This window comes from Misgurnus anguillicaudatus, chromosome 25 (genome assembly GCF_027580225.2).
Source record: "Misgurnus anguillicaudatus chromosome 25, ASM2758022v2, whole genome shotgun sequence".
Classification (NCBI taxonomy): domain Eukaryota; kingdom Metazoa; phylum Chordata; class Actinopteri; order Cypriniformes; family Cobitidae; genus Misgurnus; species Misgurnus anguillicaudatus.
In genome coordinates, this window is record NC_073361.2 from 18279590 (window position 1) to 18306157 (window position 26568).

A 26568-nucleotide genomic window follows, 5' to 3' on the forward strand; every position below is an offset into this window, starting at 1 on the left:
GACTTGAGTGGCGATTAATGATTGGCCACATTCTTCCTCAGACAGCCAATCGGAGCGTGGCAAGTCAGACAAGTTCAAGTGAAGGCGTGGGGAAGCAAAGTCAGAAAAATGCTTTTAGTCAGAAAGCATGAGTTGTGTTGACGTGAGCCACATCGTTTAATGCAAACGCTCTCCTAAGTATTACTAATATTAATAGTTTAGATAGCTGTGAAGTCCAATAACAGTGTATGAGGCTTGTGTAATTCGCTAAGCTAACGAAAAGAGGCAGAGATAATGAGGAAGATTACGCTTTTGTTGATAGTGCTGCTCGGTGTGACACACTTTATATTACCCGGCCGATGTGAAGATGATGCAAATGATGGTAAGATTGTTAAGCATATTTACAGCTTAAAATTGTTATGCAACGATTACACAGTTGCTAGCTAACTTAGCTAGCTTTTGTAATGCAGTGCTGCATGTTTAAAATGTTTCGTGGCGTTTCCTAGCAACAAAGAAATTAATATTAAACATCTTTGCATCTCTGAGAAAATGGATGATGGGTGCATTATTTATTTGGTGTGCATTAAGTTGACTTTAATTTCAGATTCAGCAGAAAATCCTGGTGAGGAAGATGATGATGATGATGATACAGATGACACTGAAGTTAAGGAGGAGAATGGGGTGCTGGTCTTGACAGATAAAAATTTTGACACCTTCATTGAAGGCAAAGACACAGTGCTGGTGGAGTTTTATGCACCATGGTAAGTTCCAGTGCCTCCACATAAATAAAAGACACATCACAGCCAGCTGCCAACGATATTGATCGTGCAAACATTAAACTTTTTCAGGTGTGGCCACTGCAAACAGTTCGCTCCAGAGTATGAGAAAATCGCCCAAAAGCTTAAAGAGAACGACCCGCCTATTCCAGTGGCAAAGGTTGATGCCACCCAGGCTACTGCTCTGGGCAGTAGGTTTGAGGTGTCTGGGTATCCCACCATCAAAATCTTGAAAAAAGGGGAACCGATAGACTATGATGGGGACCGAAGTGAGAAAGGTGAGTGAGCTTGAATGTATTGTTAAAATAGTGTGCCTAGTTGATTTCTTCCTTAAGTCATTGATTCAGGTTGCTCTGAGGTTTCATTCAGTATGAACGTGACTTTCAATTTGCAGACATTTTGGAACGAGTTAAAGAAGTTGCCCAACCAGACTGGAAACCTCCACCAGAGGCCACCCTAGTCCTGACTAAGGATAATTTCGATGACGTTGTGAACAATGCTGACATCATTTTAGTGGAGTTCTATGCACCCTGGTTTGTATCCGAGTTATTTTGCATGTACCCTTGTATGTGTGTGCACGCTCTGTCAGAATGTTTTTTTTACCGTGCAGTACTAATATTGTGTTTAAATATTCAAACAGGTGTGGCCACTGTAAAAGACTTGCACCCGAGTATGAAAAGGCTGCTAAGGAGCTTAGCAAACGCACTCCTCCTATTCCATTGGCTAAAGTTGATGCTACCGCAGAGAGCGATTTGGCAACCCGGTTTGGGGTTAGTGGCTACCCAACGCTTAAAATCTTCAGAAAGGGCAAAGCCTTTGACTATAATGGACCAAGGGAGAATTTCGGTATGCTATTTACATTGCATTCTATAAATGCTATGTTTTATAAAAAAAATTACTTTATAAGGATTATAATCTCTCATTCTTGTTTTTGTGTAGGTATTGTTGGTTACATGTCAGACCAAGCAGGTACTCCTTCAAAGCAAGTGCAGAGTCTCAAACAAGTTCAGGAGCTCCTCAAAGACGGAGATGATGTTGTGATTATTGGCGTTTTCTCCAGTGAAGAAGATGCTGCATACGAGATCTATCAAGAAGCATGTACGTGTAAAATGACGCTTTGCGTAAGACGTCACAAACACACACTTTTGATACCAATAGCCTACTCTTCCTTTTTTTTCCTGAAGGTAACTCTCTGCGGGATGACTACAAGTTTATACACGTGTTCAATGATGAAATTGCTAAATTCCTCAAAGCTTCTCCAGGACAAGTTCTCATGCTTCACCCAGAGAAGTTTAGATCTAAATATGAGCCAGCATCTCATTCACTATCCATTAAAGTAAGTTTTGTATCGATCTCCAACATGATGTTAGAGATCCGATTATGGGTTCTTTTCCTAAATAATTTTTTAAAAATATTTTCCTTAAAGATTCCACACCTGCTTCAGAATTGCAAGATTTCTTCAAGAAACACATACTACCTTTGGTCGGACATCGAAAACCGAGCAATGATGCCAAGAGATACACCAAACGACCTCTTGTGGTTGTGTATTATGGAGTAGACTTCAGCTTTGATTACAGAGTTGGTATGTATCATAATGTCATGATAAGGCTGTGGCTTTATTTTATACAAATTATCAAGATGAAACCTGTAGCTCACTATACAATTTCGATTCGTTCCCATTTGTGCATTACTAACTGCATTTGTTATCTATTCCACAGCGACACAGTTTTGGAGAAGCAAAGTGCTTGAAGTAGCTAAGGACTTCCCAGAGTACACATTTGCCATTGCGGATGAGGAAGACTTTGCTGATGAATTGAAGAGTCTTGGACTGAGTGAAAGTGGTGAAGAGGTGAATGTTGCCATTCTTGGTGAGGGAGGAAAGAAATATGCCATGGAGCCAGAGGAATTTGATGCGGATGTGCTTCGGAGCTTTGTTAAAGCCTTTAAGAAAGGTAAATTGGTTTATGATGCGTGTTATTAATCAGTAACATTTCATGTCATGTATTTATTTAATTTAGTCAAATTATTTATACAAATAAAAACAAATCAGAGTTTGGATTATCTGTTTGATTAGGGTTTTGACAACAGGTCTTTTCCATTGTTAAAATCAATGCGCATTTCTTTTTGTCTCTAACAGGCAAAGTGAAACCCATTGTAAAGTCTCAACCTACTCCCAAAAGCAACAAAGGACCAGTGAAGGTTGTAGTTGGGAAAACGTTTGATGACATCGTGATGGACACCAAAAAAGACGTACTAATTGAGTTCTATGCACCGTGGTGTGGCCACTGTAAAAAGCTGGATCCAGATTACACGGCTCTCGGAAAGAAATACAAGAATGAGAAGAATCTTGTCATCGCCAAAATGGATGCCACTGCCAATGATGTGCCACATGAGAGTTATAAAGTAGAGGGTTTCCCTACAATCTACTTTGCTCCCAGTAACAGCAAGCAAAGCCCAATCAAATTTGAAGGTGGTAAAAGGGACCTCGAGGAACTGAGCAAATTTGTGGAGAAGCACGCCACAAAATTATCACAAAAGAAGGATGAGCTCTAAGAGATTCAAAGAAACAATGAACTTTACATGAATGCAGTTGCCATAAAATGGTTGTTATCTGGAGGAATTTGCTCACCTTCAGAAAAAAAGAATGTTTTGATTTAGTTTCTGGTTTTGTATTTTTTTTGTTTCTGGGATCAAAACATTTAATATTTTCATTCCGAACCAAGCACTGTTTATTAGATTTCTTCTTCCAAGTCTTTTAAATAAAATAATGTAAAATGTAAATTGAGTGGCTGTCATGAATTGTTCAGAAGGTCATGTGTGATGAATATCCTGCTTCATGTTATTGACTTTGGTTTCTGATTCGAGTCCTGGCTGTGTTAGGAAGTCTTTCTGTGTGTGGATTCTGCACTGCATGTTCTTGCTGTGTTAGCGTGGGTTTGGGGTCTGAACACAGTCCAAAGACACACAAGACTAGGTGAAGTGGACATGCTAAAAAGTCCTTCCACCAAATTTGTGTGTACATTATAAATATTACGAATATAGCAATAGATGCAGGAATGGAGTTAAACAAAAAATAAAACATCTTACTGACTTAAAGTGCCAAGATTGAATCTCTAGATCAGGGGTCTCTAACCTTTTTGTGATCAAGGGCTACCACAATGGATAAAACAATCTTGAGAGCTACTTATTTTATGATGTGCTTTCTTTGGTGGGCAACTCCTAGACTCGGGCACCATGTTGGAGACCACTGTTCTAGATTATGTCTTGGACTGTTTTTATGTTATTGATTTTAATATTGAAATCTATCAACTATAAATTTAGACTGAAAACTACAACTGATAAATCTATGCAGGATTTTGCCATTGACCTGTTTTTGGATATTAACTTAATGTTTATTGCACACTGAGTGGGTTTACTTGGTGGTTTTAGTGTAGGTACAGGGTGCTGGTGTATGCAAACTGAGTGGGTTTACTTGGTGGTTTTAGTGTAGGTACAGGGTGCTGGTGTATGCAAACTGAGTGGGTTTACTTGGTGGTTTTAGTGTAGGTACAGGGTGCTGGTGTATGCAAACATCCACGTCACTGGATTTATGTTAAGTAAGCAAAACTGCATTGGTCGGATCTGTTGTGTGGTGATGTCATGGCCCTCTTAAGAGATTCTCTAGGAGTGGGTGGTACTAAATAAACCAGTTGACCCAAGTCCAAAGGAAGTGGCACAGATCAAAGCTAAAACAGAATGACATGTTTACTGTATCGACTAGTAGGCTATATGAATATGTTTGTTTTCCGTATTTGCTACAAGCCTATGCGTGGTTTACCTTCTGACCAGTTTACTAAAAGAAACATACACGAACCTTATTCGCATTATACTTGATCCAAAAAACGCAAACACATTAGCAATCAGATGGCATGGTAGTAATAAAAATCCAAGTACTGGCGCGCCAGTTTTTAGGTTTTACAAAAAAATGTATTCGTTCAAAATCAAGAACAAAGAGAACTTCTTCACATGGCCCCCACTCCTGGGCCCCCACTGCAGTCAGGCATCCGATTGGTCGATTCCCGTATAGCACCCGACCAATCAAATTCCATGATATTGAGCATCTCGAACATGGCTGCTTCTGATTGGTTTATCTGTTTGGCGCTCGTTGATTCTGCAGTGCCCGAGGTGGGCGGCGAATTCTGAGTATAAACGACAGACTGAGCGGGTTTCAATACTTAAAGAAACGGAAATATTGAGATTTATAAACAGCCCGAATTTAATTTAGATTCGGTTACAGTCTGTTTCCGCCAAAAGATATAGACCCTTGACAAAACTAATACTACAAGACACAGAGGCAGAAGAGCGATTGTCTTTTGTTTATCGAGGCTCGCCGGTACTGGTAACGCGGACGTGCTGAGGTTGAAACGACCCTCTGTTGCGAGCTAGCTGAGTTAGCTAGCCGACTTAACCGATCATCTTAACCCGGTGACGGCGCTGACAAACGGACGAAAAACTGACACGATTGAATGTGGACTGATCTCCACCTGCAGGTAAGTACGAGAGAAAGACAGATGAAAATAGTTATGCCAGGATGTTAAGCACGTTGAGTCTTCGGTTGAGATAACCCAGCTAACCAGTTAGCGAGTTAATTTCAAATATAAACATTTTAAAGACACCAGTTGTGTCTCGGTAAATTATAGACAGTTTAGTTATCACATGAGACATGTACTACTCTGCTGACAGGTAGTGATAAAGTTAATGTGATATAAGGAAGTAATGATAAGTATTGTGTCTGATTATTTGACTTAGTTATCCCCTTAACGAGCTGTTCTCATTGTCATTCAGTGTTTTGGTCAAACTTTTGCGGAATCTGCATTAACCAGCATCTTAGTGGACAGATTGTCTTTAGTGTTCTGTCAACATTGAAATATAACAGATTGATGTTTGTGAATATTAACTTCTTGTGTGCCCATTTAGCACGTGGATATATATTGTTCATTCGCTGTTTTTTTTTTCAAAGTTAGCAGTATAATTTCTATAATTTTGCATAGCATAATGAAAAACATTGAAACGAATTAAATTACACCGAGATATCGATATTCATATGATATTTAATAACGTTAAATAATAATCCTCTACCGCATGTCTTCATGTTAATACATCATCTCAGTTGTCTGCAATTTATTACTTTAAAGTCTTATTATCGTACAATTGCATTTACTAGATCTGCTTTTGTTCTGTTTGTCTGAATAAATACATATCTTTTTACATGTTGCAAGGTTTAGTTTTAGTTAAATGTTGCTTCAGATTGTTATATTACCAGTAGGGGTGCCAAAGAGCTCATGCACCTGTCATTTCAGTACCCAGATAACATAAACACCCCAAATAAAGATTCATATTAATTCAAATAAGGTTAATAAAGATATAGCTAATAGTAATAGAATTTATTGTACATCTTTTTATACTACTCCTTTTTGGGTTAGGTTTAAAGGAGTCCTTGATTGTGACACCCAAAATGTACACAAACTGTGCCTCCGGGAACACTCAATAAAGGGGGTGGTGCCATGTTGGGATGCTTTTATTTGTAGAAGGATGTAAATATAGGTCAATGATGTTTTGCTCCGCTAGCCAGTTAGCTAAGTGCTGACAAACGCCTGCAAACTTCTTTTAATCCCACCAGTGAACTCCGAATGTTGGTGTTTTGGTGTTTTTGTTACTCGCATGCACACTACACATGGGTCTGTGTTTTGTTTGGCCATTGTAGTAAAGCCATGGTCTGTTTTGGTAATAATGCGCTCATAGTTCGGGCGATAGATATTTGGCTACACTCATTCTGTAAAGACAAAACTAATGCTAGTGCTATACAGTCAGTAGCGATCCCTTTAGATAGTAAATCACAACACAATGGGCCAGCTAACGAATCAGAGCATATTGTGTATTTCTGTATATCCAGTTTTTAGGAGAATGGAAATGGTGAAGAATAAGGGTAAAATATGTGAAAAATAATGCGTTTTTGAACACGTAACAGTGCACACCACACAATCAACCTTCAAAAACTTCCGCTTTACCACCTCTTTAAGAAAGAAAGCATATCATGTAAGCTTTAAGTTGCTTACAATGACTTTAAAAAAGAAAGAACTGATTTGAAATTAGGTTCTGGCTCCGAACCAGCACTTAAACTGCCTCGGTGGAAAAGGGGCTAATAAGGATCACGGAGCAATAACTGTAGGAAGGTGGAGCAGTGCAAGTGATTTATTCTGTAAGACAAAATTACAATCCTTTCCTACTTTAATGAAAAATGTTATGCTTGGATAAAACATCCAAATGGCAAATTTGTCAAATCTTGGTTTACTGTGGTGCAATACCAGTCACTTAAGAGAAAACATTCGTATAACTGGCTTTTTGAGTGTATTGTACTATTTGGTATTATATATTGTTTGTTTTAATGGACCTTGAGTATGGAAATAAAGTTCATCAATCAAATTGAGTAATGTATGTAACACAATTAGCAATGCTAAGCAGACACCGGGAAAACTTACTGTAGGAGTGGAAACCTGTGAACTTACAAATGACACTGTGTCACAGTCTAGCGTGCCACGTAATAACTCAGCTGGTCTGTTACATATTCAGCCCACATATCTGCAAAATGTTAAATAACCTCAACAGAGTTGGGTTTACTTGTATTATAGAATTGTCAATCGGATCCAATCAGGTTCTACCTTTTAAATTCCCATTATACCACCAAACACCGTTGGTTTAAACCCAATTTTTAAATAGTCCAACATGAATATAAAACTACACTTTATATGTCTATAGGGAAATCATGGGATTGACTGGGAGGAAATCGGAGAAAGGTCCGCTTTGCTGGAGGAGGCGAGTGAAGTCTGAGTACATGCGACTGCGGCAGCTCAAACGTTTCAGGAGGGCAGACGAAGTCAAGGTGATCCATGGGCTAATACATCAAAGCTTCCCAATACAACACTGTTGTCACTTTTTTTTGCCACAGATGCACTCATGTTTCCATAATTGTAATTCTGAAAAGGTTTCAGTTTCCATGGATGACATGGAAAACAGCCTGATCGTCTTTATCATGTTTTCACTTTGAAACGTTTTGCGTTTTTCTGTTGTGCAGAGCATGTTCAACTCCAACAGACAGAAGATCTTGGAGCGTACAGACATATTGAACCAGGAATGGAAACTGAGACGGATACAGCCTGTTCATATCATGACACCTGTAAGCTCCTTAAGAGGGACCAGAGAGGTTCGAACTTATCTGCTAATTCAGATACATTTGTGTTCATGTCCAGTGGCATGTAAACATACCTAATGTAAAATCAAGCTTTGATGCTCCTAATCTCATAATAAAAGGTCACGTTCTTTCTGATCCCATTTTTTTAAACCCTAGTTAATGTTGCTGTTAGAGCATAAATAATACCTGTAAAATGATAAAGCCCAAAGTTCACTGCAAGGCGATATATTTTCTATAACAGAATCCGTCTTTTAAAGCCTACAGCGAATGGCCGGTTTGGACTACAGCCCTCTGTTTCCTGCTTTAATGACGTCACTAGAACAGTTTTTTGACTAAACTCCGCCCACAGGAATAAGTCAGTCGCCAGCTAAGCTAACGGCAAGTTAAGCTGCTGTCGAATCACAACACACTTAACAAACTACACAATCAGAACTCAAAACATATTTTTGAAGGAGGGACTTAGTAGAACAAGAAAGACATCAGCCCGTTTTGAGGACAGTAGCTACGTTTACATGGACACATTTTACCTCCATCGGATTAAAATCCTTCCGATTAATAAATCCTATCATAGCGTTTACATGAACACTTCATAATGTGATCGGATTGATGTGCGTGTTTATATGACACAAGATTTACATCAGATTTGATAATTTGACACATTGCACAAATATAGTTTCACGCTGTTTCAAGATTTGCTTTGTGCCTCAGCTGATTATAAAGCAGCAGCAAAAACACCCATTCACGTGTGCCCAAAAAGCGTATTTTACTTCACGCAGACCGTTCGCGAGAGCGAGTCCAAACACACGCGTTTGTGGATCAGAGTATAAATCATGTACTGACCGGACAACGCAGCCTTGTATCACTTTATGGGGAATTGGAAGGATAATAGGAACAAGATTAACAAGACAATCACTTCTTGTGACTTCCTTCAACAAAACAAACTCAAATATTTGCGTCACATGTCATTACGGCAATCTACGTCATTGCACGTGTGAATATGCTCAACACTACCGTCCTGCAGGTGGCGGAAATGCGCCTTTCAGTGGGTTTACCAACCGCCATTAAAAGAAAAGAAGATGGCACATGCGCAGAGCGTCCCAGTTTCAGTTATCCATCCGATCAAGTGTATACATGTCCTTTTGAGCGGATTACAAAAGGTATAAACCACCCCTAACAAGCGGATTAGATTTTTAATCAGATTGGCACTTTTTAGTCCGATTGAGGTGTTTACATGGAGCATTTTTATTCAGATTGATCATTTAAACGGATTACAAATGTCCATGTAAACGCAGCTAGGGATGCAGCAGTATACAAATAATTCAATTGTGTAAAAAATACTGCCTTTTTTACACGTGAAACATGAACACATGTTACATTGCGCACTGTAAACACAACCAAAGCTTCAAAAACACAGAAAGAATAGGACCTTTAAAAGAGGATAGCTAAAAGGGTAACTCTGTGTAAGTATTGATGATCAAAATGTCTGTTACCATTTTATGTTGCTTTTTTGTGCCAACAGTCATAAGATGATTAAGATGTAACTGGTAGAATAGTTTTCCACATACTGGATATATTCTGATGTACCTTTTTATTTTCTTATTATACCCTAGTTGAAATCAAACACAACTTCTTAATTTTGCAGTGCACTGTTGACAGCGGCTTCTCCGAGTTCTCCAGACAAGTCATTCCTCTCAAAACCCTGAACGCTGTGGCCTCCGTGCCAGTCATGTACTCATGGTCACCACTCCAGCAGAATTTTATGGTAAAATAAACTTAGATTTGTGTGTCTGTCTGAGAATTCCAAGTGATAAAACCATTTGCCATAAATCTTGCATTCTGTTCAAGGTTGAAGATGAGACTGTATTGCACAACATCCCATACATGGGTGATGAAATCCTTGATCAAGATGGCACCTTTATTGAAGAGCTTATTAAAAACTATGATGGAAAAGTGCATGGTGATCAAGGTAAAAAATTATTATTATTTAAAATGTATTAATACTAAAAGTAACTACTGCTTTTAAAAAGATTTAACATTTCTGCAGTTACTGTATTAAGTGCAGGTTTTTAAATAAAACTTTGTTTTTTGTTCTGTATGTATAGAGTGTGGATTTATAAATGATGAGATTTTTGTGGAGTTGGTGAATGCGCTCAATCAGTACAGTGACAATGATGAAGATGATGATGAGGAAGATCAGCACGACTGCAAATTGGAAAAGATGGACCTTTGTGATGGAAAAGATGACCCTGAAGATTCTCATAAGGACCAACCTAATTCTGAAAGTAAGACTGAGCAGATGGTTGGTATAGGCACAGGGTTCCCACGGGTCCTTGAAAGTTGGTGAATCTGAGGGAAAAAAATTCAAGGCCCTGGGAAGTTTTATAAAAAGTACACACACACATAGATACAGATCATTGAAAGTGCTTAAATCTATTTAATGCTAGAGGTTTTCTGGAAAAAAATCCATATTATTCCGTGTGTAGTGTATGATAATATCATAAAAATTCTAGACTTTTTAAGCACGCGTGCTAAACTGTTCACTTTAAATGCTTATATCTTCTGTACGCAAATGTTGATTCATACCAAAATGCTTTTTTGTATAGTTGTGTTTGACACATGAAAACGTCTCGGGTTTCGTATGTAACTGTTGTTCCCTGAGAAGGAAATGAGATGCTGCGTCTCCCTTGCCATACTTCTTGCATCCCTGTAATGCCGTCTTTGGCAATATTTCAAATAGCGATATACTTCCTCGCTCCCGCGTCACCCTGTCTTCGTCGTAAAGCCTCACCATTGGTTGAATTTGATATACACATTCAGACGCACTTACCCCTGGAGGCGTCCCCAAAGTGTCACCGCAGTGACGCAGCACGAGTTCCCTCGAAAGGGAAATGTAACAATGTATCTTCAAAGGTAACACGATGTAACCTTGCTCTCACCTGAAATGTGTCCCCACATTTAAGGGCTCGTTATAGTCGTGTGTAGGTCCTACGGCTTAGCCGCGACGGTGTAGGTTCTGCGTCGTTTTTCAGTTATACTTTTGCGTCGTCCTCCGCAGAGAAGAAGCAGCTTGGCAAGTTAACCCACAAACGAAGAAGAAACAGCAACTTGTAGAAATTGGCGTAGAAATTACGCACGACTATAAATCGGGCTTTAGTCCTTGTATTTGAGGGTATTGGACCTGGAAATTCATTAAATTTAAAGTTAACTAAGGTGTGGGAACCCTGTAGGCAGTGGCGGCCGGTGACTTCTCTTCGGAGGGGCGCAAATTAAAAATATGTGTTCGGAGTGTCGCGTGTTACTCATCATGTCAAAATATGTATTTGAAGAGTTTCGTTGCAAAACGAGATAACGACCGTTTTTTAAATTGTTCAGAAATCTCGTTTTTTGGTTGTGCGTTCCAATTAATTTCAATGCAACTGCAGTTGGTTTGTTTTGATTTAAACCTTCATAACTTAAAAAATACAGCGAAGTAGCACCATAAAACAAAATAATAACATGATAACATAATAATAAACATGTTTTGACAAAAATAAAAAAAATTGATTTATCTCGTTTTGCAACGAAACTCTTCATTTGTTGCATCATGTAAACCATGTGCATCATGCGTCTTGTCAAAATACGTGCCTGCTGCACACGCGTTGAAAGGGTTTATGATAAAAGAGACACTAACGTTCACAAAATACTCGCAAGACAAAATCTTAACACTAAACTCTGATTACACATGAGATTAAGCGAGTATCTGGCAAACGCAAGCATCTCATAAACCCCTCTGAAGCGTCTGAAGCAGGCTTGAATTTTGACATCACACGTGATTCAGTTTGCATGATGTGTCATGTTAAGACGAGCTTTGCATCTTGCGCCCTCGAAAAAGAACTCGACCGCCACTGGGTACAAGTGTACTAATTACTTTAAATAGATGCCAGATGTACCTTGTATGTAATGCATAAGTGTTAATTCGTAGTTCTTCTGATACAAAAGCTATTAAAATGTGTTAAGATAACTTAGTCACTATGTTTTTAAAAAAAGTGAAATTTACTATTTAAAACTATGGCATGCTGAGTTTTATGAAATTCCAGCAGGTAGCTGTTCAGACTTTAGTTGCATACAACAGACTGTATATTATACAATGTCTCGTTGTTCCATAATCTCAATCTGATCGCAATCTCTGTTTCTTGTTTTCCCGTGCAACAGGTCACAACAGTGACGGATCAAAAAAATTCCCCACCGATAAAATCTTTGAAGCCATTTCATCCATGTTTCCTGATAAAGGCTCACCTGAAGAACTTAAAGAGAAGTATGTCGGATATGTTCATGAAACAATCCCAGCAGATGTTTCCCAGAACTCCAATATTCTGATTAGCGATGTCACTTCCTCTCTCTGCAGGTATAAAGAGCTCACTGAGCAGCAGCTCCCAGGAGCCCTCCCACCCGAGTGTACGCCCAACATCGATGGACCAAACGCCAAGTCTGTGCAGAGAGAGCAGAGTCTGCACTCCTTCCACACGCTTTTCTGCAGGCGTTGCTTCAAATACGACTGCTTTCTTCATCGTAAGCGAACACCGCATTAAATGCTCTCCTTGAAACTTTGGCTTTATTTACTGAAATTTCTTTCATTGATTTACAGCTTTTCATGCAACCCCAAACACTTACAAGCGCAAGAACGTGGAAAGTCTGGAGGACGGCAAACCGTGTGGTATTTATTGCTACATGTATACGGTTCAGGCAAGTGTATTATATCTGAAATAAAGCCCTGAAGACAATCAGAAAACTTCATGAAGTATGAAAAAGTTGGTTTAAGGTTAGTATCATTTTGAATTTGTCTGTGATGTCATACTGAAAGTGGCATATGGCTCTTTTTAGGATGGTATGGTAAGGGAGTACCCAGCAGGTGTGGTTGCTGAGCGTCCCAAGACCCCGTCTAAGCGCACAGTGGGCAGGCGCAGAGGCAGACTCCCAAACAGCAGTAGCAGCAGCAGACCCAGCACCCCAACAGTTAACGCTGAGACTAAAGACACAGACAGCGATCGAGAGGGTGGGGCAGATGGGATTGACTGTAATGATAAAGATGACGATGACAAAAAGGATGAGACCACCAGTTCCTCAGGTAGAGATTGAGGGGATAATATGAACTGGAACCACATCACTGGATATATTTGGTGAAATATTTATTTAATGGCCTGTTAAGCATTGAGTAATGTGATGATGCTTATTATGAGGTGTTAGCTCGGTAGTAGTGTTATATGTGAAGATGCATGTTTTACAGAGGCAAACTCTCGCTGTCAGACTCCGGTGAAGTTGAAGTTGAGCTCAGAGCCTCCTGAAAACGTGGACTGGAGCGGAGCAGAGGCGTCTCTTTTCAGAGTTTTGATCGGCACATACTATGACAACTTTTGCGCTATCGCCAGGCTCATCGGCACAAAGACCTGCAGACAGGTACATTGAATATTTTGTATTGTTCATGTTACTTTGTGTTTATGTATAGACATACAGATCAATACGTAATTAAAAACATGTTTGCAAATATTTAATGCACTTGCACTACAATTCAAAAGGTGAAGATCAGTTAACTGAAATATGTTTGATCTTAAAGGGATAGTTCCCTAAAATGTCTTCGTTCTGATAAAGACAAAGGAAGATATTTTGGGGAATGTTTGTAGCCAAACCGATCAGAGACCCCATTGACTTCCATAGTATTCTTTTCTTCCTACTATGGAGGTCAATGGAGCCTCTGATCGGTTTGGTTGCAAACATTCTTTAAAATGTCTTCCTTTGTGGTCATCACAACAAACAAAAAAAATGAAACGTGAGACTAAATAAATGATTACAAATGTTCAACTTTCCTTTTAAAAACCTTTTGATTGTTGTTTTTAAAACTCATTTCTTTAATTTCAAAAAGATTTGTTTTAATATTAAACATTTTAGCTTTGTAAGGAATTATATGTAAACCAAATAAAGAAGTATAGACAGCCAATAAGAACCAAGAACAGGTAGGAAGTGATTCAATAGCATTCAAGAAAAGCTGTAGCATTAAATCTTACTGTTTGTACAAATACTTCATACTGTTTTTGTTTTGGGATCTGTTAAGGTTTATGAATTCAGGGTAAAAGAATCCAGCATTATTGCACGTGCACCTGCAGTGGATGAAGATACTCCTCAAAGGAAGAAAAAGAGAAAACATAGGTTATGCCATTAAAAGAACAACAACACAGTTTTTCCATATTTTACTATGTTCTTACCTCAACTTAGATGAATTAATACATACTTATCTTTTTTTCAATGTGTGCAATTAATCTTTGTGCAGCGCGTTGTGAATGTGTTGGCATTTGGCCTGGCCCCATTCATTCCTTGGGATCCGGGCAGGGATGAATTTGGAGGCCACCAAACACTTCCATGTTTTCCCTATTTTAAGACTTGGCGCTACTCCCCCTCTCGCGCAAACATCCATCAATACTACTGCGCCCGAGGTCGAAGTGCTGCAAACTAAGTGCTCTTCCGTCATACAATATAGTTCTCATTTTTTATCCGCTTACAAAATCGCCACGCTTTATTTTGTGCCACCATACTTACTTGTGTAACTACTCATGTAACAGTCTTTAAATGGGGAAAGCATGGAAGTGTTTGGTGGCTTTTGGGTTCGTCCCTGTTTGGATCCTAAGGAATGAATGGGGCTAAGCTAAATGCTAACAAATTCACGACGCGCTGTACAGGGATTAAAGGAGCACACATTGAAAGGGATGGGTGTGTGTTGGTTCGTCTAAGTTGAGGGAAGAACGTAGTAAAATATTTAAAAACGGGGGTGTTTTCCATTTAAAGAACATTTCAGCAAATACATTATTATTTGAACAATTTTAACTGTTCTTTCTTTGGGTTTATTCTAGGTTATGGGCCACACATTGTAGAAAAATTCAATTAAAAAAAGGTTTGTAGTTTAAAAGTCAAAAAGGCTACATTGTCTCATAAGATTGCATGCTGGTCACAAGCACTTGTGATGATTTCTAAAGATGCAGAAGTTTGCATTACATATACATCAAATGTCTGCTTGCAGATGGTTCCTCCAATCATGTGTACAACTATCAACCATGTGACCACCCTCGCCAGCCATGTGACAGTTCTTGCCCCTGTGTCACTGCCCAAAACTTCTGCGAGAAATTTTGCCAGTGTAGCTCAGAATGTGAGTACACACACCCACACACACACACACCAGTCAGACAGTTTAACTCTTTCCCCGCCATTGACGAGTTATCTCGTCAATCTGCAATAGGGCTTATTCGCAAACACCGGAAGTCGCTAGCCGCGGCCATCTTGTTGACATGACATCTGTCCTGCCCCTAGCCGCACGTAGATTTGAGTCGAGCGGAGCAGTAGCCTAATGGCTTAATCTCGTCTGTATTAAGAGAAGATGAGCTTGATTATTGTGGAACCATATCAAATAGACCCATTATTCATTACAGCGAGATGGTCTTTCTGCTGGGCCTTAGGCCTGTCGCACCTCCTACGGTGCCTGGAGGACTATGCATGGCAGGGGCGTCCTCTTCCCTGAGGCAGGCCTAAACCTGGCCGCATACCACATGGCTTTGCTGCAGGGTCTTCAGCTGGGGACCACCACTCATTAACGTTTCGCCCCTTGACCCAGTACGTCTCCTGGTGGCGGGGCGGTGACCAGGGACGTCTCCCTGACACCCCCTGCAGCAAAGCCTAATTGACTCCCCAAGCCTTGTCTCGTCGTCTCAGCCAGAGCCAGTGGCTTGCTTTCTCTGCTTCCTCAGAGAGCTCCTTAGTGGATCTACTCAGTATGGCTCCTCGTTGTCCCAGGTCCCTGAGCAGGCATGATGTTGATCTGCCCACAAAGCCTCTGGCTCCCACTTCCACCGGGTACAACCTCACACTCCATCCGCTTTCTCTACACTCCGCGACCAAGTCTGTGTACTTTGCCTTCTTTCTCTCATATGCAGCTTCCAGTCCCTCCTCCCATGGCACTGTCAGCTCGATCAGTATCACTGACTTTACAGCTACAGACCACAGCACCACATCTGGTCTTAATTTGGTGCTGCATATCTCCTGTGGGAAATGGAGTTGCCTTCCCAGATCTACTTCCATCTTCCACTCCGCCCCTGATGTTAATAACTTGGCGGGTGGTCTCTTGCTGGTATGCCTTGCGGATTCACCCTGCCTGAGGAAGTGGATCCTAGATCGGCTCTGTGTTGGACTTTGCTGGTTTGCCTCCTGCCGACATTTCTCCAGCACCTCTGCCAACTTCCTGAGCACTTGGTCGTGCCGCCATCTAAGCCGACCTTGTATCAGCGCTGTTTTACAGCCTGATAGAACATGCTGGAGTGAGGCGTTGATAGTCCCACAGAGATCGCAGGATTGTTCTGTTCCAAGCCATTGGTGGAGGTTTTTTGGGCACGGGAGGGTGTCGTATGTTGCCCTGATGAGGAAACTGAGCCGAGCCTGTGGCAGTTTCCAGAACTCTGCCCAGCTGATTGCTCGGCTCGCGATGCCCTCCCACGTTGTCCATCGCCCCTGCTGCCCCTGTGTCACAGACCTTACTCTGAGCTCCTCCTGCTCAATCCTGGTGACCTCTGCTACCACTAGGTCCTTCCTCTCCTTCCTACTTGCCTTGGACCATAGAATTGGTGGCTCGCTCCATCCAAGGCCTGCCTGCCCTGTCTGGACCATGCCCACAATTTGCTGATGTTGTAATCTTCCAATCACCTTCTGCACCTCCTCCTTCGCCCTCCATTTCCTTCCAGTCTCAACTCTGGCATTTGCATCAGCCACTGTCCTGTCGGTGGAGTCCCTTAATTCCATCACCAGCCTTGCCTTCTCCTGCCTATAGCCCAAGGTAATGGATTTTAGGGGTAACTGAAGTGCATTACCTCCATACAGACCAGCAGCCGAAAAGCATCGTGGTAGGCCGAGCCATTTGCGGATGAAGGAATTGGCTTTTGCCTCCATCCGGCTTACTGCTGATGAGGTAACCTCACACAGCTTCAGAGGCCACATCACTCTTGGGTACAGGGTGAAGTAATAACACCACACCTTGTACTTTCCAGGTAACTGGCTAGCGTCGATCCTAGACAGGCCTTCAAGTAGCTGCTGAAGGATGATTTTCCCCATATCTTTGTCTGAGAGACCAGATGTGTACAGTCTTCCCAAGCTTCGGATAGGCTGATCCGCGATGCGGGGGATGTCTTCCCCGCTGATGGTGAAGGTGACTCTGTCATTTCTCTCCCCCTTTCTCAATGAGAGGCTCCTCGACTTCTGCGGCTTGAACTTCATTCTGGCCCAGGTGATCAGCTCATCCAGCCTCTTAAGCAGCCTGACTGTACATGGGGCAGTTCGTAACAAGCAGGTAATGTCGTCCATATAGCTCCTTAGGGGCGGGAGCCTCTGGCCTGCAGGCAGCCGGACACCACCCACCACCTGCCTAGCCCCGATCAAGATCACTTCAAATGCTGCCACAAAGAGGATTGGAGAAATGGAACATCCCATTGCGATCCCTACTTCCAGTTGTTGCCAGCCAGTAGTGACATTCTTCAGTACAAAGCACATGTACATTTCCTGGTAGTAGTTCATGATCATGGTCCTGATGTTGTCTGGGATGTACAAGAATTCCAATGTGTGGGCAATCAGCAGGTGTGGCACTGACCCATAGGCATTTGCTAGATCTAGCCATATGACATGCAGATCAGTCTTCTCCCTTTTAGCCGTCTGGATCTGTTCCCAAATCATGGAAGCATGTTCTACACAGCCAGGGAAACCTGGAATCCCGGCTTTCTGACAACTGGTATTAATGTAGTTGTTCTCTGTGAGGTAGGTGGTCACTCTTCTTGCCATCACAGAGAAGGAAATTTTCCCCTCCACATTCAATAGAGCTATGCTTCTAAATTGCTCAATGGTCTTAGCGTTCTGTTGTTTGGGAATAGCGACTGCCACTGCCCTCTGCCACTCGGATGGTATGGTCTGCTTATTCCATGTGGTTCTCATCAGGGTCCACAGCAGCTTCAGCACTCCTGGGCAGTGCTTATACAGTTTGTAAGGTATCCCATTCGGGCCTGGTGCTGAAGCAGATCTTGCCCGCTGGATCACCTGCTTGATCTCCCTGAACTTTGGTGGTGATGCATCAAACAGGGCTGATGGTTCTGAAGGTCTAGGCACATAACCTGGTGAATCTAGGGGTTTATTCCTTGCTGGGTCACTATACTGAGTGTGGATGTATTCCTGCAGTTCTTTGGAAACATCCAGAATTCCGCTTGTCTTCTCCTCAAGGAGGCTGCGTGCATACCGGAATGGGTTTCTGAAGAAACTGGATCTTTCCTTTTCCTTCCTTTTCCTCCGCCTTCTAATGCGTTCTGCCCTCCTGAGGTTAGCAAGACGTTGTCTTATCTCATCCCAGAGGGTTTTCAGACCCTCCTTCTCAGGCTCTTCTGCCTTCCTCCAACGCTTGCGGAGCTGCCTTCTGCTTATCACCAGGTCATCGATTTCTTTCTCTCTCCTGCCTTTTGATCTTACTGAGGCTTCTTTGATAGTCACCTCGCCAAACCTGTTGCTGCATTCTTCATACAGGATCTCCCCAAACAGGTTAAGCTTGGCTATCACTGACCCGCGCAGAGCTTTTTGCAGTAGCCCAGTCAGATGTTCATCCAACTTTCTCCACTTCTCAAACTCATTGGCCTTTGGCCACTTGATTTTGTTCCTTCTGTGTGGGTTTTTTAAGTTCCTGGCCCTTTGTCTCAACTCCGTTCTTGGGGGTGCTACTGAGTTCTCTTCTTGGGGTTCATCAACATCCCTTTCTTCCTCCTCTGTCCTCTCCTCCTGCTCTGCCTCTGCAACATTGGGCCCATTGGTACTGTGGTTGTCAACCCGACCATGAATCCCATTTGTCTGACCCGCCCGCACCGGGGCAGTGCAAGGTTGCTTCAGGCTACCAACACCACACTTCTTCTTTCCCATGTGGATGTGAAGTCCCCTCAGAGTTGTGTTTTTTTCCCAGCCACACCCACACCTCCTTGGGATTTTCTCTTTTGCCGATATCCTTGCGTTCGTTACCGTGTGATCCGTCCTTGTTGGCCCTTCTTTCATCCCGCCTCTCGGAGGGCCTTCGGGTTGTTTTCTTTGTTTCCTCTTCGTAGTAAGCTTTGGGTGTCTTCCTCTTGGAAAACTAGAGGATAGGGTTACCAACCCGCCTCTCCCGGCGCAGTCTCTCCTCCCAATAGCCTTAAGTAAAGATCCGTCCTTATTGCCAGCCGTAACTTATCCGGATATTTATAACTATATCGTTCATACAGTATCCGCATTCATCATACAAGCACTGAAGGGCCGTTCACATTATAACTATAACTAAAACGATAACTATATCATCGTCCACATCACCAAACAATACATTTATGCTTATTCGCTCACGGCACTCGCGCAAATCACTTGCCTTTAATATTGCTTGTAATAAAAACTTTTGCAGATGTCCTCAACACGCTGCGTTTCACGTAACTCTAAACAGTGAATCTAATAGTTTGTGTAATCTCTTACCTTTTGGCATAACAGTTAGTTAATGTAGTAGATTAAAAAGCATTACGTAGTCAACTTTCACAGCAACTGGAGGTAATCTAATGTTATAGAGCTCAGCAATGAGCTTCACTGTCATTTTAAGTGGCCGTGCACTTGAAGTTCAAACAGATTTTAATGCTATCAATGGTTTATCCTTCATCAGGTGGGAAAAATCGCTCAGAAAGTGATCCCAATGATGTCATTCATTGTATCTGTATCGTTATAGTTTTGGTGTGAGCTCCGCTATTCTGTTATATATAAAACGATTTTCAAAACTATGTGAAACGCCCTTAATTCCCTATCAATGCCAGACCTATTATTATGTTCATATAGTTATTAATACTAATTTAATAACTGTCTCAATTTATGGCAGCTCATTTGAAAGGGCAGTTTCAGACACTGCTTACAGCTAACCATATATGATCAAATTATGGGGACAGACTTTGCTGTGAGCATATATCCCTAACGTTACCTGTGGTAAAATGATGGGGACAGACTTTGCTGTTGGGAGTCTCTCCTTCGCTGGTTCAACTCCTCTGTCTCCTTTCATGTTTTCTAACAGTCGGTATCGCATAAAAACTAATTCCGGGGTTCTTTTTGCTGTTGTTAGAACATCCGTGTATTACACCCCACACCATCGCGCGGTTTTAAAAAAAATTACACCGATAATACCATGCATAATACCCACGCTGCCTCGCTTGTCAATTGACAGACTGACAGTTTTATGTCAACAATATGGCCGCCGCGAACATTGATGACGTAGATCGAATTAGCCCTATACTGCAATTCCGCAACTTATAAAAACCGGAAGTATTGCCCTAGGGCAAACAGCTGTATGTTCGTGTATGTTTTAAAGATCGCTCTGCGTCTGATCTCTATCAAAAGTCCTTCACAAAAATGAAATTATCTCTGCTTTTTGCTCAAAATTTGGTGTTTTTGATGAAACCTACACATATTTGAGAGGTGATAAAAAGAGAACACATGAAGGTAGGATGACACAGATTTTTTTTGTTTGAAAGCAGAGAGTCTGCTCTTTTATTTCATATATTGTATGTTTATATATTTAAAAAGGAGCATTTTCTGGAAGGCATTAAACTTTTGTGAAAATCATGAAAAATGCTGGCGGGGAAAGAGTTAAGCATGCTTTTATATCCAAACACTGAAAAATAATCCATGCTTTGCGATTTGGACAAAACTGCCCCAAAATTTTTCTCACTATTTTAGGTTTAAAGTCAAGTTGTTTAAACAGTATTTTTTGTATTTTCAGGTCAGAATCGGTTTCCAGGTTGCCGTTGTAAGGCGCAATGTAACACCAAGCAGTGCCCTTGCTACCTGGCCGTACGGGAGTGTGACCCTGACCTATGCCTCACCTGTGGGGCAGCCGAACACTGGGACAGTAAAAATGTCTCCTGCAAGAACTGCAGCATCCAGAGAGGAGCAAAGAAGGTTTGTTTATTGTAGAATTAAGCAGTGGCGACTGGTGACTTATTTTTTCGAGGGCGCTCGATGCGAAGTTCGTCACAAGTTACAACATGTATGTAACCCGTCATGTGTGTCGTTCGTAATTTCAAAATGTGTTCTGTGCATTGAGAGATCCTGTGTGCATCACGTATCTTATCAAAATAAGTGCCTGCTGCAGACACGTCTAAAGGGTTTATGATAAAAGAGACGCTCGCGTTTGCCAGATACTCGCATAATCTCATGCGTAATCAGAGTTTAGTGTAAAGGGAGTGTCTTGCGTGTATTTTGTGAACGTGAACGTCTCTTTTATCATAAACGGTTGTGACACGTCTGCAGCAGGCACTTATTTTGACAAAACACGTGATGCACATGGTTCACATGACGCAACAAACACATATTTTGAAAATGCAAGCAACACACATGACACTCCAAACACTTATTTAGAATTTGCGCCTCTCGGATGAACAGTCACGAGCCGCCACCGGAATTAAAATGAAAAACATTTAGCTTAGTATTTTCCTAAAATTATTTTGAACTTTTCCCAAAAAATCAACATTATCCAAAACGACTTACAGTGCATTTCAACGTATATATTTTTTATCATTGTGTTCCCTGCGTTCGAACCCATGACCTTTTGCCCTGTTAACCAAATGTTCTACCACTGAGCTATACAGGAAAACAAAAATCTATAACATTCATTATAGTTTAATTTTAAATAATATTTTCTTTGGTTGTAATTAAATTAATAATATTACTGAATTGAATTGGGGTAGGGCTGCAACTAACGATTATTTTAATAATTGATTAATCTGTCGATTATTTTTTCGATTAATCGATGAATCGGATAAAAAAACAAAAAACAAGAAAAGCATTCATTTCCAACCCCTTATTCAAAACAGAACAAAAATCTTTAGAAATTACACAAACATGTTGCTCCTTGAACATACCTGAGCTGTTACAATAATAATAAAATAAAATAAAAATGGACTAACACAAAAAATACACATGTATGCTTTACATCTGCCAAATATATAGACTTTTTATGATGCATTTCCCATCAAGAAGCCTCTCTTGATGGGATCAAAAAGATAGTAAATGAGTACACTCTTAGAAATAAAGGTACAAAAGTTGTCACTGGACAGTACTCTTTCAAAAAAGGTACACCTTTGTACCCAAAAAGTGCATATTAGTACTTCAAAAGTACATATTGGCAGTTCAAAGATACATATTTGTACCTAAATGGTACATATTAGGACTTTTTATAAAGGGTACTGCCCCAGTGACAGCTTTAGCTTTATATTTGACTTCATGTGTTTTCTCTGATCAGATAGCTAACTCATTTGTTAAAACTGTTCTATTTACATTTGGCCACATACATGCGCCTTGTCAAAACGGAAAATGCTTCTTCTACTCCCGCGCAAAATGCAAATACACCATTTATTACTTCGCTTTAAAAAATGTAAGACGATGTTTATGTAACAAAAGGCGGCACTTACTGAATGTTGGGCCGGGCACGCGCGTCTACTTGCTTGGCAGTCGGCATGAGCTGGAGCGCGCAGGAAAGAGCAGCAGGAGAGTGATGGCACGATGATTTTACGTACAGGTCCATGACGGGGAAAAGCGTTCATACAACTCCCTCTCAAAGTTTTATTTCATTGTTTAATATCAGTGGAGTTTGTCATTGGAGTTTTTTATTCGTTCTAGAAACTTTTTTACCCGCTGTCGTCGCTCCATAAAGCATAAGCGTGTCGTCTTTGTTTGTTTACCTCTTTGCCGGCTAACTTCCAGGTGACGCGCTTACGTTTGGGATGAGTAAAACACTGACATGTGGTTTTCCTCTACCTTTGCTGTTTTTTTCCCATCTTTTTCCCGCCGCCCTGTCTTTTCTCCGCCCTGTCTATGAGCCGCCGAACTCTGCAAGCAACAGTGCGCGAGAGAGACCGACGCTGCGTCCCAAACCGCATACTTCCATACTATATAGTAGGCGAAAAGCACTACTTCTCATACTCTTTGCCTACTATATAGTATAGAAATAGGCTGTTTGGGACGCAGCACGAGTGTGTTCACTCCGCTCCGCGCTTAACTGAAGTGTTTTTTTTTTCTTTTTTTTAATTAAACGTCTCTGCGTCACGCGACACGACGAATCGATAATGAAATTCGTTGCCAACACTTTTAGTAATCGATTTTTATCGATTTAATCGATTCGTTGTTGCAGCCCTAAATTGGGGTTGTGTTACTTAAAATTTACTTTTTTTTTAGCACTTGTTACTCGCACCTTCTGACGTGGCTGGGTGGGGCATCTTCATCAAAGAACCTGTTCAGAAAAATGAGTTCATCTCCGAGTACTGTGGGGAGGTGAGAATTTGTATATTACACACATCAACCGGTTTCATCTCTCAAAACGATGCGTTTCCTCTAAAATGACACGTTTCTATTTTTTCACCGGTAGATCATCTCCCAAGATGAAGCAGACCGCAGAGGCAAGGTCTATGACAAATACATGTGCAGTTTCCTGTTTAATCTGAATAACGGTAACTCACCTCAGTCTAAAAACTTTCACTTTACCCATGGCTGCTTTCCGATTGGCTAAAAACCTCCCAACTTTTACCCACAGACTTTGTCGTTGACGCAACTAGGAAAGGAAACAAGATCAGGTTTGCCAACCACTCTGTGAACCCCAACTGCTATGCAAAAGGTATATCATTCGAAATGCTGTGCAAATAAATCACAGGAAGGAGACTGTATATTCTGATCTCGTGGTTTGATCTTTTTTTTGCCCCTTACAGTCATGATGGTTAATGGGGATCACAGAATTGGCATATTTGCGAAGAGAGCCATACAGACTGGAGAGGAACTCTTCTTTGACTACAGGTAGAAAATCGCACACTTACCCATGCATGTTAAAGGATTAGTCAATTTTCTTAAAAAAAATCAAGATAATTTACTCACCACCATGTCATCCAAAATGTTGGTCTCTTTCTTTGTTCAGTCGAGAAGAAAATAAGTTTTTAGGGGAAAGCATTCCAGGATTTTTCTCATTTTAAATGAATTTAATGGACCCCTATACTTAATAATGCAGTTTAAAATTGTAGTTTCAAGGGACTCTAAGCGATCCCACATGGGGCATAAGGGTATTATCTAGCAAAGTTCATTTTTGGCAAAAAAAAAAAATGCACTTTTAAACCACAACTTCTCGTCTATCTCCGGTCCTGTGATGCGTCAGCGCGACCTCATGTAATATGTCATCACGTCAAGAGGTCACGGATGACGTATGCGAAACTATGCCCCAGTGTTTACAAGTGTGGAGAAAGAGGACCATTCTGACGTTGTTGTATGTGGAATGATACTAATTAATGTCTTTGTTTCAGTTTATTGTTTAAAATGGTCCGCAAATGTGCGTTTCATATATGTAACATGTGACCGTTTGTGTGATGTGGGCGCATCAGTTGTGAAAGACGAGAAGTTGTGGTTTAAAAGTGCATATTTTTTATTTTTCTTGCCAAAAATGACAATTGTTTTACTAGATAAGACCTTTATGCCTCGTTTGGGATCGTTTAGAGTCCTTCTTACAGTTTAAATGAAGTTTAAAATTGCAGTTTCAGTGTTGGGGTCCATTAAAGTTCATTAAAATGAGAAAAATCCTGGAATGTTTTCCTAAAAAAAAAACATAATTTCGTCTCAGCTGAACAAAGAAAGACATCAATATTTTGATTGACATGCTGATGAGTAAATTATCTGGATTTTTTTTTAAGAAAATGGACTAATCCTTTAATCTACAAATGTGACCCTGTCTGTAAAAAAACAGGCTTAAAGGTGCAATGTGTAATTTTTAGAAGGATCTCTTGACAGAAATGCTAAATAATATACAAAACTATATTATCAGGGGTTTATAAAGACCTTTCATAATGAAGCGTTATGTTTTTATTACCTTAGAATGAGACGTTTTTATCTACATACACGGAGGGTCCCCTTACATGGAAGTCGCCATTTTGTGCCGGCAATTTTTTACAGAAGCCCTTAACGGACAAACTTTTTTACTAGGTTGTCTCTGGTGATGACATGTTTGTCTGGTGGCAGCTACCGAAGCTTCTCTATGTGTTTCAAAAGGGATGGGCAGTGGACTGAGCCTTTTGTTGCAATTCGCAACCCTAAAATTTACACACTGCACCTTTAAGTCTCAATCTAATTTAAAGTTTAATTTCATATTGACATGACCTTATTCAGTCAATTTTAAAGATATCAAGGTTATATTTTCACAAAATGTTCTTTACGTTATGTAGAATGATTTTATGTACAAAACCGTAAATTGCAAAATTTTTTAGTTGGGATTGCAGTCTTTTTACTCTATTTTATGCAATACGGTGTAAAACGGCTGTGTTATAATTATTGTTATTTTCATATCTTTTTCAGATACAGTCAAGCTGATGCTCTGAAATATGTGGGCATTGAACGTGAAATGGAAATGCAATGAGTCTGTGAACCCATCTACCTCCTTGAACAAATGCCTTACACTCTTCAGGAATTCTCTCTCCACACGCATTTCCAATACAGTTTAGATAATGGATTTTATAGGACAAGGGCATCTATTTGATAACTTTTTAACAGTGATTTTTTGGAGACTCTTTTTCCTGTCTTTTTTTTTACTCGACCAACAGGTTTACTCTGGGATACACTTTTGTTTATAATAACTTGAACATTCTGTCATGTTTACAGCTGCAGCAAACCATTCATAAAATGGGCCATTGTATTGAATTCTGGATTGTATTTTTGTTCTTGTTGCTGTAAATTATAACAATTTCCACATTTGGACCAAATTTTACATTGCAGTACCGACTGTACGGTTGCATAAACTCTGGCTTCTTTTCAAAGTTTTGCTCTTTGTGGAAACCAAAGTCACTTTCATTTTCGCTTGTAATTAAGGGGTGCCAACGCACAGTTGCTGTAAAGATAAAAATGAAAGCGCTTGGCTCAGTATCATAATCTTGCAGTGCCTTGAAATGTTGAAAAACACTGAATAGTTTCTTGAATTAGATTTCCTGAAATGTCGTTGAACAGTATATCCATTGTATGCATGAACAAATGTTTCAGATGGCGTAGGAATCAGGTAACTCACCATTGTTTGCTGTTATTCTATACTGTTTTTGTAAAGTCTATCCAGACAAAGTCGCAGCTACGAGCTAGATGTCACTAAAGATAGGATAGGGTGATTAACTTGTCATGGTGCTTTTTTGTCCCGTATTAAGTGGAAAAACAATCACTCGTTCTGAATCTGGGATGTTTTTAAGAATCAAAGCAATAATACTGTGCTTGACTTATGAAAGCTTAAGGACTGTATTTATTTTATCAGCATAAATCAGTTTTGTATAATTTATTGATGCTATCCTTTGCTGTGATTAAGCAATTATGGTGTTACATCTTTCCTGACACATTCACTGTTCACCTTTGAACTCCCAACTCTTTCTAACCAAGGGTTTTGACCACTCCGTCTTTCTGCTTCTCATTACAAGGTGCTGTTTAATTGTTTACAGGGACAAAACATTGAAATAAACATTGAAAATAATTCTTATGCTGTAATGT

The 26568-nt window shown here is 40.5% G+C and overlaps 2 protein-coding genes across 3 annotated transcripts; both read left to right on the forward strand.

Annotated features, from left to right (window-relative positions):
- The first annotated feature begins 62 nt into the window (after positions 1-62).
- pdia4 (protein disulfide isomerase family A, member 4) lies at positions 63-3536 on the forward strand. Its single transcript, XM_073864210.1, has 10 exons — positions 63-361; positions 584-740; positions 828-1033; positions 1150-1288; positions 1396-1601; positions 1695-1853; positions 1940-2086; positions 2176-2337; positions 2474-2707; positions 2893-3536. The coding sequence occupies exons 1-10, from the start codon at positions 274-276 to the stop codon at positions 3306-3308; spliced, it is 1914 nt and encodes a 637-aa protein (XP_073720311.1). The 5' UTR covers positions 63-273; the 3' UTR covers positions 3309-3536.
- A 1358-nt stretch (positions 3537-4894) lies between these two features.
- On the forward strand, positions 4895-26551 carry ezh2 (enhancer of zeste 2 polycomb repressive complex 2 subunit). 2 transcript variants are annotated; one of them, XM_055181832.2, is made up of 20 exons: positions 4895-5284; positions 7551-7674; positions 7867-7968; positions 9626-9745; positions 9829-9949; positions 10086-10265; positions 12175-12277; positions 12368-12531; positions 12608-12705; positions 12844-13087; positions 13247-13416; positions 14069-14163; positions 14862-14902; positions 15029-15154; positions 20798-20976; positions 23251-23346; positions 23441-23522; positions 23606-23686; positions 23778-23862; positions 25402-26551. In XM_055181832.2, the coding sequence occupies exons 2-20, from the start codon at positions 7558-7560 to the stop codon at positions 25460-25462; spliced, it is 2265 nt and encodes a 754-aa protein (XP_055037807.1). In that variant the 5' UTR covers positions 4895-5284; positions 7551-7557; the 3' UTR covers positions 25463-26551. The 2 variants fall into 2 exon arrangements, with proteins under 2 accessions (XP_055037807.1, XP_055037806.1); XM_055181831.2 differs by having other exon boundaries at positions 4896-5284; positions 7867-7995.
- The last annotated feature ends 17 nt before the right edge of the window (positions 26552-26568 follow it).